At 42.6% G+C, this 11101-nt stretch overlaps 2 protein-coding genes across 2 annotated transcripts; both read left to right on the top strand.

The window, feature by feature from the left end:
• Window positions 1-3819: 3819 nt before the first annotated feature.
• On the top strand, window positions 3820-7090 carry LOC118230072 (apolipoprotein A-IV-like). The gene is made up of 4 exons (XM_035422811.1): window positions 3820-3921; window positions 4013-4068; window positions 4486-4636; window positions 6159-7090. Exons 2-4 carry the CDS (start codon window positions 4029-4031, stop codon window positions 6733-6735), a joined length of 768 nt encoding a protein of 255 aa, XP_035278702.1. The 5' UTR covers window positions 3820-3921; window positions 4013-4028; the 3' UTR covers window positions 6736-7090.
• A 1275-nt stretch (window positions 7091-8365) lies between these two features.
• Window positions 8366-10241, top strand: LOC118230020 (apolipoprotein A-IV-like). Its single transcript, XM_035422698.1, has 4 exons — window positions 8366-8667; window positions 8776-8831; window positions 9026-9176; window positions 9270-10241. The coding sequence occupies exons 2-4, from the start codon at window positions 8786-8788 to the stop codon at window positions 9856-9858; spliced, it is 786 nt and encodes a 261-aa protein (XP_035278589.1). The 5' UTR covers window positions 8366-8667; window positions 8776-8785; the 3' UTR covers window positions 9859-10241.
• The last annotated feature ends 860 nt before the right edge of the window (window positions 10242-11101 follow it).

Below are 11101 nucleotides of genomic sequence, written 5' to 3' on the forward strand. Positions count from 1 at the left end.
AGTGGTTGTTTATGTATGTGTGTGTGCGTGTGCACATGCTGGTGTGAGTGGTTGTTTATGTATGTGTGTGTGTGTGTGCACATGCTGGTGTGAGTGGTTGTGTGTAAGTGTGTTTGTGTGTCCCTGTTTGAGTGGTTGTGTGTGCCTGTGTGAGTGGTTGTTTGTGTATGTGTGTGTGTGTGTGTCCCTGTTTGAGTGGTTGTGTGTGCCTGTATGAGTGGTTGTTTGTGTATATGTGTGTGTGTATGTGCACATGCTGGTGTGAGTGCTTGTGTGTATGTGTGTTTGTGTGTCCCTGTTGGAGTGGTTGTGTGTGCCTGTGTGAGTGGTTGTTTGTGTATGTGTGTGTGTGTGTGTGCACATGCTGGTGTGAGTGGTTGTGTGTATGTGTGTTTGTGTGTCCCTGTTTGAGTGGTTTGTGTGTCTGTGTGAGTGGTTGTTTATGTATGTGTGTGTGCGTGTGCACATGCTGGTGTGAGTGGTTGTTTATGTATGTGTGTGTGTGTGTGCACATGCTGGTGTGAGTGGTTGTGTGTAAGTGTGTTTGTGTGTCCCTGTTTGAGTGGTTGTGTGTGCCTGTGTGAGTGGTTGTTTGTGTATGTGTGTGTGTGTGTGTCCCTGTTTGAGTGGTTGTGTGTGCCTGTATGAGTGGTTGTTTGTGTATATGTGTGTGTGTATGTGCACATGCTGGTGTGAGTGCTTGTGTGTATGTGTGTTTGTGTGTCCCTGTTGGAGTGGTTGTGTGTGCCTGTGTGAGTGGTTGTCTGTGTATGTGTGTGTGTGTGTGTGCACATGCTGGTGTGAGTGGTTGTGTGTATGTGTGTTTGTGTGCCCCTGTTGGAGTGGTTGTGTGTGCCTGTGTGAGTGGTTGTTTGTGTATGTGTGTGTGTGCACATGCTGGTGTGAGTGGTTGTGTGTATGTGTGTTTGTGTGCGCCTGTTGGAGTGGTTGTGTGTGTCTGTGTGAGTGGCTGTTTGTGTGTGCGTAAAACAGTAACAGGATTCGTTGCCAGTGATGTGTTGTCAGCGAACTCTGCCCCTCCACGCTGGCCAGGTGTGTATAGGAGGGTGGGGGGGGGGGGGGGGGGGGGCGGTGATGAAGCCGATGGTGACGTGTCACAGTGCAGCCGGCCTTGACTGAGTAATCGGGCGCTCGTAAACGCTGAGGGAGAGACGGTCAGGGCCCACGTGATCACCTGACCATAGGCAAGCCTGCTAGGCTACGGTCAGGGCCCGGGTGATCACCTGACCATAGGCAAGCCTGCTAGGCTACGGTCAGGGCCCGGGTGATCACCTGACCATAGCCAAGCCTGCTAGGCTCCACCGAGGGGGACAGGACAAGGCAGGACAGTCAGATACTACTGCACCACCGGTGTGACATAGACAGACGCACACCTGTCAAATGCGCTGCGAGGGAGGGGTCTGCCCCCCCAACTCGACCCAACGTGTTTGGCGCGGCCACTGCACCCGGCGCCAAAAACAAGACAGGCTGCTCTCCTGACCTGACACAGCATGGGTGGGAAAGGCTGGTCCGCGATGCTTTTTGCCCCATCTGACCTTGCTTGCTCTTTGAACGAGAGCCTGAACACAGATGAATTTGAGTCAGAACGGTGAAACTTTGAGCACCTCCGGGCGTAACACGCTGGAAAAAGATTCCCACCTCAGAAATACACTTAAACCATAGTAACTACACGAGGATCATCAGTGTGCCTAGACTTACGATCGGAAGGGAATTCTTCAGCTTTCAAAGGGGCACTAGTCCAACTGTGAAATGAACACGGATAAAGCAGAGTGTTCTTTAAATGTCATGAACGCAGGCTCTTCTTAGTTTCGCATGTTGCTCACGAGCAATTTACTGTGCAGTGAACCTAGACACAAAGACAATGTGACATCATAAAGGCCTGACAAATTCTCCAATCTGTACTGAACTCTGAACCCACAACCGAGAGACCAAACTAATGACTAATAATTAACCAGCTAATCATTTTCCGCAGATTGAATAGACTTATACAAGCTATCTAGATTCTCGAGTGAGATAATTTAATATTCAGATAAGACAACAAGGCAGCAAACAAACAGCATTCTTATCTTATCCATTCCGATCTTAATAATAAAAAAGGTGTCCATAGAATTGATCACCATTTTCTAAACCATTACAGTGATTTTCCTAAGGCAACACAGAAAATTAAATCTGTTTATTCTGCCATACCAGCTAGTAGGCATGTCACTCAGTTTTAAAAACTATTATCATTTTCAAAATGGCATCAAGTAGAATATTGATCACCATCAGCTGCTTATTGAAGCCTGTAGCAGGAAAAGAACTGGAATCTTTTCACCATTCCCACTCCAGAATAGAAGGGGAAGCAAAAATGAACAATCCTAAAACACACCCAAAGCAAATCTGCTGGGCTTTTAAAAAGAGGCTCAGATAAAACCAGAGACGAGTGTTTGGGCATGTACAACAAACTATACTACTTTGTTTGTTCAATCTAAATTCAAAAAGACATCTAGTACACTTTTACATTCCCTGTTTTGGGCATTTCAACTGCTGTTTGCTGAATTAAAAACTGTTTAAGTCTGAACTGAACTGTTTTCTTTACCCTGTATTGTTAAGGTGAGAGTTGGCAGTGTCATAAAATGAAAAAATAACTGGGCAAAGTACTTAATCAGAATTGCGCCAGTATTCATCTAGCTGTACAATTGATGTCTGTAACTTGTTTGTCTACTGTCTTGTGTAACACTTTAACTTTGTGTTTTATGTCAGGTCCCCCATGCAAAAGAGATTTCAATCTCAATGGGGTTTTCCTGGTTAAATCAAATTAAATAAAAATAAAAACAAATGTATTAATCTGCTAAATGTCAGTAATGTAATGTAATGTAATATAATGACTGCAAAACCATTGCTTGAAAATGATATTTTGTTCTCCCCATGCAGACACTAGAAGTGACTTCAGAGAGGGACTATCGACCTCTAAATCACTAGCCAGGGTTAGATGGGGGCGTCAGGTTGGTGTATAGAGGACTTTACGGCAATCGACTGGGTGTGGGCTTGGGAAAATGAAAAACATCCCCCTGGAGGTTTGTTTTTTGCACCTCATCCACTTAAAATATATCAATTATACACAGACTGACAGGCCCAGCTGGTCTCTCGGGCAGGACTGCATACGGACGTCGCATTTAGTGGAAAGAGCAAAAGCTCATGAATGAATGCGTGAAATTGTGAATGATCTGTGATGTCACATGACACGACCCGTGCTGTGTCCGACCAGGGACCTTGACCTTGGCAAAAGACGAATCCCAAGACACAGGATAGTGTCTGGCCAATACCCCGCCTCTGATGGGCCAGAACCGAGGAATTTGTGCTTGTCTGATAGGAGAGGAGGTCATGCCCTCATATAACCCTGTTACTGTGAAATTTCATCAGCAGATGAAACTCTTTTGGATGCGCTGTCTAAATGGCCTGGTTTGTGTTTGCTATCGTGGTCCCCTCTGGTCAGCTATGTGTATCGTCGAGATCTAACTGGCCCAGGAAGTAGCTATATTCAGGTCCAGTCCAGGCCAGAATTTGTGTGTTACCAGGATTTGACTGGTCTAGTATTTGTGTACATTCAGAACCCATTAGGCCCAGTACATGAATGTGCTTTAAAGTCCAGTTCACCCAGAATCTTGGTACCTCCCAGGGTCCAGTTGGCCCAGTATGTACACGTTGTCAGGGTCCAGTTGGCCCCATTACGTGCCTGTCGTCAGGGTACAGGCCATTTGAGGGTGTGAGGTGCCAAAGGAGTGACAGGAAGTGGTAAAGTGGAGGTGACAGCAGGGCAGGTGCAGTTGGACTTTGTGTTACCAGATTCCCTATAAATACAGCCCAGAGGGAGCAGCTGTCACAGTCAAAGGCAGACTCGCACATCACTCACACAAGCAGGTATGGAGAGAGGCTGCTGATTTCTGAATTTACCTAAGTAAAATAGAAAGGCTCCATCTGGTTACTAATCACTTGTTTTCTTTTTTTTTAGGATTTCAAGTCCAGCAATGAAGCTGTTTATTCTATTTTCACTTGTGGCATTTACCGGTGAGTGAATTCTGTTGTAACTGCTTCATCATCTGCCTGGTGAATCATTGCCGGCTGTTGTGTCTTGTGTAGAAGTACTCTAGTCATATCCTCATCCCAGTGTAAATTATGACTTATGATGTGAAGGGCAAAATAATTTGTAAATTCAAAATAGCTGAAAGAAGGAGTAACATTCCCAGAGCAATTGCAAAAAAAAATTACCTAGTAGTGTAAATAATGACATAATAAGAAAATAAGATGTTGCAAAGCTAGTTTTGAACCCAGTCTCAGAGGGTAAATACCCACAAGCAGCTGTTTTTAGCCCTTTCTACTCAATCACTGGTGCCTCACTGGCAACAACTGTTTTTAAATGCGCAATAAGTAGTGACCTTCATATCTGTGTGGCCATTGTAATTAACCAACGACACACCCCACCAGGTTGCCATGCCAACATTCTATGGGCAGACCAGCCCAAGCCACAGCTGGAGCAGTTAAAAGATGCATTCTGGGACTACGTTGCCAAGGCGACACAAACTGCTGAAGACACGTTGCAGACCATCAGACAGTCTCAGCTGGGCCAGGAGGTTAAGTAAGTTGTGAAGTTTAAAAAAATATGAACCCATAATAAATGTGTTCCCCAAAAATATTTATTTGACCATCAGCTGTTTTCTAGATAGATCAATACCAAATCTCTGAAAGCAATATTCTCCAGCCTTCTACAGTTACTTCAACACCCACAATGCACTGCTCTACAATTTGGTTTGTTGGGTGTTCCCTGGGGTGGCAGATTATCAAGTTTATAAAAAATGTCAAAATGTTGTTGTGTGGAGGGCTGTACCAAAAACAAGGACAAGAACCCAGATATGAAATTTTCTGTGATTCGTTAAAAAAGAACTAGCCAATGAGGAGAAAAAAGTGGATTCAGGCCACTTGACGTGGGGGGAAAGTAGAAAACCGTGGAATCCCGATTAAAGACACGTCTATATTTGTGGTAACATTAATCATTTTGTCACCAGTAAATTCTGATTACTTTCATTAGTTTCAAGAGGCTGTATCTGAAACGGGAATTTTCATGTTTGTTTAATTTGTTTGTTTAGGGTGCGATGTGACATATAACTGCATAGCTAGCCTTGTTAAATATCACAGCACATCCAGAAGAAACGATGATTACTTATTTTGATGACTTAGGCCTAGCTGCTTTTAACTAAGGTGATTATGATAGCTGATTTTAATCAGACCTGGGTCAAATATGTATTTGTTTTGGAATCAAATACTTTTCTGTGCTCTGTTGATCTTGCCTGGTGTAATTGAGCCTGCCAATATGACCAGAAGCCGGGGTTTACACTTTTTGAGAGTATTTCATTGGTTCCAATGCACCAGGCTCTTTACACCAGATCAGTAAAGGGTAGAAAAGTATTTGAATTCAAAACAAATACAAATTTGACTTAGGTCTGTTTTTAACTGACGCTAACTCTGCTGCTGTTAACTAACGTTATTATGCTTTTACTAATGTTTGTTAATAGCAGCTACCATAATAGCTTAGCTACCGTGTTAGTTAAAAACAGCTAAGCAGTTAAGTTACCATAAGTTGGCTAGCAAGCTAATGTTTCTTTTTGATGTGATGTGGTAATGTTGCTAGCTATGCAGTCACATGCCACATCGCATCCTAAAAAATAATGGATCAAACAAACATACAAATTACCGTTTCTGACACAGCCTCTTACAGCGAATGAAAGCTTATAAGTACTCACCCGTAACAAAATGGCTAATTTACTGCAAATATAGATATGGTTTGATTCAGGCTCCCAGAGTCGTCAACCTTTCCCCTTCTAATGGTATGAATACACCGTTTTCTCCTCATTTCCACAGGGGGACATAAAACTTAAACTATAGGATAGACTTTGAAGTTCTGAACCAGATTTTCTGAGCATATTATGGTCAAATAACAAGGGGAAAACATTTTAAGTATTTTGATGCGGTTCTCCTTTAAGCAGGACTTGTAATGTGAAAGGATTTTATCATGTAGTGTTAACATCTTGGCTGTACCACTGTGGTGTTCACCTCTTCCAGTTAATTATGTTTACACCTTTACTCTGTCTTCCTGTCTGCAGTGCCAAGATCACAGAGAGCACAGATCTGGCCAGCCAATACGCAGTCTCTCTGCACAGTCAAGTGACTCCTCTGGCCCAGGACCTTCTGAACAAAATCACCCAGGAGGCCGAGCTGCTGAAGGAGCGTCTGGGACAGGACGTGAGCACGGTGAGGGCCCAGCTGGAGCCCTACGCAGAGGAGCTGAGGGCCAACATCGAGCAGCAGGTGGAGAAGCTGCGGCAGGAGGTGGCCCCCTACACAGAGTCCCTGGACACTGAAGCCCTGAAGGCCACCCTGCTCCAGAAGAGCGAGGAGCTGAAGCAGACCCTGGAGCAGAGAGTGCAGGAGCTGCAGGCCCAGCTGGGCCCCTACACTGAGGAGCTGAAGGAGAAAGTGGAGCAGCGTCTGCAGGAGTTCCAGCAGAGTGTGGCTCCCCTGGCTGAGAGCCTCCAGACCCAGCTGGCCCAGAAAGCCAAGGTGCTTCAGCAGAGTCTGGCGCCCTACGCTGAAGACCTGAGAGAGAAGCTGGACCCCTACGCCCAGGACCTCAAGTCCCAGCTCACCGCTCTCTGGGAGTCCTTTGCCAAAAGTGCCTAAGTGTTGGAGGAACCACTGCCTGCTCCCCTGATCGTTTCTGACTGAGTCTCTCTGGGACTCCAATAACACACCCCATGATCATCTCTGCTTGACCCTCTCTTGCAATGCCTGTCAGTACATGAGTGGATTTTAAACTTTTGCTGCACTATTAACGACACTGAAGACCCACAGCAGTAATGATGTGTACAGCTGTCATTCTTTTGTTCAGCAAGAGAATACTCTGATACGGAAACAAAACTGCACTTTACTTGACCCCTGAGATATGTATATATTTCGTTTTGTCGTGTGCTGTAAAAAATTGATAGATGTTTTCAGTGTTCTAATTTATTAAAATAAAGACCAAAAAACAAATCCATTCCTGCAACTATTTTTATATATTTACATGGAAAACTTTCTTGTTCCAAAACAAAAATGATATGATTCCAAGACTAGTAGGGCATTAGTTGAAAATAAGCTTATTTTACTGTATTTCAAAAATTCTGAATTGATTATGAAGTTTGAAGTTACATGAGATTTACATGTCCAATATAACATGCAAGGGTGAAGTTAATAATACTAAATAAGTTGCTACAAACATATTCTCAGTAGCTTCATCCACCAATAAAAACAGTAAAAAATGAAATAACTGAAAAAAATAAAAACTATCTGGACAGCAGTGCAATTTAAAGAGGGTCACACAAAGTCATCGACAAATAAACATGGATTTTGAGTAAATGGTAAGGGTTGCCACTTGAACACAATATGAATCGCACTCCATTTTTCCAATATTTGCTAGTGGGGGTGGAGGTTGATTATCTTGGTGTGCAAGCACATGTCAGGATAGTGAAACACTCATATTTTGTCAGATTCTTGCCAGGAGGCTGCAGACAACTAGAAGCACTAAGCAAACGGGGTTTGGGTCACAGTTAGTGACATCACATCCTGTTAGTCAGTCGATAGAGCTGCCAGATCTCTGTGATTCATAGAATCTGAGGTATTTGTTGTCTGCAGATGAAGAATAGCTCAGTTTTATACCTCTTTGATGTATGTAACCTCTTCCATAAATTAATCTTATACCATCGGGGGTCAATTTGTTACATTTTGCAAGAAACGCATTCACTACAGTCTGAAGGTGTGGATGTGGCCAAAGAAGCTTTATGTTGTGAGGTGATTATATCAAACCTAAACTAGCCAAGTTACACAGGTAAGATTATAGCCACCAATTACATCAGGAGGAGATCAGGTCTGAAGCCTGTGAAAGAATTAGTAAGTAGATCCTAAAGAGGTACTTGTACCCCACATAAATGAATGTAAAATTGTGAATGTAAAAACTTATCTGTTTGTGATATTTCAAAGACAATGGCAAAGAACCTGGATTAATCAGGATTTCCCAATGATGTCCACAAATGCTTTTTACTCAGATAAAGGGAAAAATCCATTACCTTAGATAAACCTTACATTATGTCCTTGTGAGGGTTTTGAGGAATCCACTGCCCACTTCATTAGCCACTAACCTACGTGCATTTGCAATAAAACTTTATACAGTTTCAGTTTTTTAAAAATGCTAATAAATAATAATAATAAAAACACCAAAAGCCGATAATCCTATTTACCAAAACAACAACTAGTGGCTTTGAATCAGGAATGAATTGTTTGATTCATTTAGTATTCCACAGTAAGGATGACAGTGGCAAATTGAATGAAACTGAGTAACAGCACTGATTGGCTTTGCTTGCATTCTTGCTGACAAAGTCTGCAGAAGTGCGTGTGAGGTACAGTATGAGTCCATGTGCTGCAAAGGTCCAAGGATGTCTGCTGCATTAAATCCACAAAAGGTAACATCAAGGCAGTAGTTTTTGGACTTTGTGTTCCACATCCCTGCCCACGGTTCTCTATATAGTGGTCGGGCACAGCAGAACGGAATCAGACTCACTGCAGAAGGCTCACACACAGGTAAGATGGAAACTGCTCTTATTTGTCAAGTGTTTTAAACTAACTATGCTGTTGTAAATGAGATATAGCTTGTCATTAGGTAATAATTCATTTTCTGGTGTTCTGTAGGATCACAGATATGGTCATGAAGTTGTTTGTGGCGCTTGCTCTTGTGGCTTTTACTGGTGAGTGAATTTTACTATTTTGCTTATGGTAAGTAACTTTACTGAGAACACTTTTTGAAATGAACACTATCTTCTGTGAAAGTCCCAGAAGCTGATAAGAAATCAAAAACACTTCTATAGCAAAGTTGTAATGAAATTGACAATCAATGCTGTATTACAAAAGAAAACAAAATTGTTTTGTCACATGCCAACAGGCTGCCAAGCCAATGTTCTGAGGTCAGACGAACCCAAGCCACAACTGGATCTGGTGAAAGATGCATTCTGGGACTACTTTGTCAAGGCAACAAAAATAGTTCTAGATACTCTGAAAACCATTGGAAACTCTGCGTCTGGACAGCAAGTGAAGTAAGTAGCACATTTGTAGAGTGTTGTGACTGTAGAAGACTTATCTGTCACTGACAAACTCTCATGATCTGAATCTCTTTTTGTCTCCTACAGTGAAAAGATCACAGAAAGTGTGGAAGTGGCAAGCCAATACAGAGCCATAGTGCAGGATCAAGTTGTCGTCTTTAGCCAGGAGTTACATAAAAAGCTTTCTGAACATGTGGAACAGCTGTCAGAGAGCCTGCAGCCGGATATAAATGAAGTGAGGGTCCAGCTGGAGCCCTTAGCAGAGAAGCTGAGTGCCAACATTCAGCAGCAGATGCAGAAGGTGAGGCAGGTGCTGGACCCCTACACAGAGCCCCTGGACACTAGGAACCTGAAGCGTGCCCTGCAACGCATGCATGGGAAGCTGATACGCACCCTATTTATGAGTGTGGATCAGCTGCTGTCCCACCTGCACTCCCAGCTGGGCCCCTCCACTAAGGAGCTGAAGAAGAAAGTGGAGGAGCGCGTGCGGGAGATTGATCGCAGTGTGAGTCCCCTGATCAATCTTTTCCTAAGAGAGGTGATGGGCAATGCCCGGATTCTTGAGAAGGCCCTGGCACCCTACATAGTGGACCTGAAGGTGAGGCTGGACCTTTTTGCACAGGACCTCAAATCCCAGCTCACTGCTCTCTGGGAGTCTTCTGCCAAAAGTGCCTAAGTGCAGGAGGGACGAATCCCTGCTCCCCTTATCGATTCTAACTGCCTGAGTCTCTCTGGGACTCCAGTAACGCACCCCATGATCATCTCTGCTTTACACTCTCTTGCAATGAATGTCAGTTCATGAGTTGCTCCATTTTTTAAAAAATTACTTTTGCTGCATTATTAACCACATTGAAGACCCACAGCAGTTATGATGTGTACAGCTGTCATTCTTTTGTTCAGCAAGAGCTAAGAGAATACTCTGATACGGAAACAAAACTGCACTTTACTTGTCTCCTGAGATATGTATATATTTTGTTTTGTTATGTACTGTAAAAATTGATAGATGCTATGTTTTCAGTGTTCAAATTTATTGAAATAAAGACAAGAAAACAAATCCAATACTACAACTATTTGTTATTTATTTACAAGGAATACTTTCTTGTTCCAAAACAAAACTGATATGATTCAAAGACTAGTAGGTTATTAATTGAAAATAAGCTTATTTTACAGTATTTCAAAATTTTTGAATTGATTATGAATTGTGAAGTTAATTTTACATGTCCAATATAACATGTAAGGGATAATTTGAAAATATTAACTAATTCGCTACAAACACATTCTCGGTAGGTTCATCCACCAATAAAAACAGTAAAAAATGAAATAACTGAAAAAAAATAAAAACTATCTGGACAGCAGTGCAATGTAAAGGGAATCACACAAAGTCATCGACAAATAAATATGGATTTTGAGTAAATGGCAAGGGTTGGCACTTGAACACAATATGAATCGCACTCCATTTTTCCAATATTTGCCAGTGGGGCTGGAGGTTGATTATCTTGGTGTGCAAGCACATGTCAGGATAGTGAAACACTCATATTTTGTCAGATTCTTGCCAGGAGGCTGCAGACAACTAGAAGCACTAAGCAAATGGGGTTTGGGTCAGAGTTAGTGACATCACATCCTGTTAGTCAGTCGATAGAGCTGCCAGATCTCTGTGATTCATAGAATCTGAGGTATTTGTTGTCTGCAGATGAAGAATAGCTCAGTTTTATACCTCTCTGATGTATGTAACCTCTTCCATAAATTAATCTTATACCATCGGGGGTCAATTTGTTACATTTTGCAAGAAACGCATTCACTACAGTCTGAGGGTGTGGATGTGGCCAAAGTAGCTTTATGTTGTGAGGTGATTATATCAAACCTAAACTAGCCAAGTTACACAGGTAAGATTATAGCCACCAATTACATCAGGAGGCGAT

Source organism: Anguilla anguilla, chromosome 1 (assembly GCF_013347855.1).
Source record: "Anguilla anguilla isolate fAngAng1 chromosome 1, fAngAng1.pri, whole genome shotgun sequence".
NCBI classification, from domain to species: Eukaryota; Metazoa; Chordata; class Actinopteri; order Anguilliformes; family Anguillidae; genus Anguilla; species Anguilla anguilla.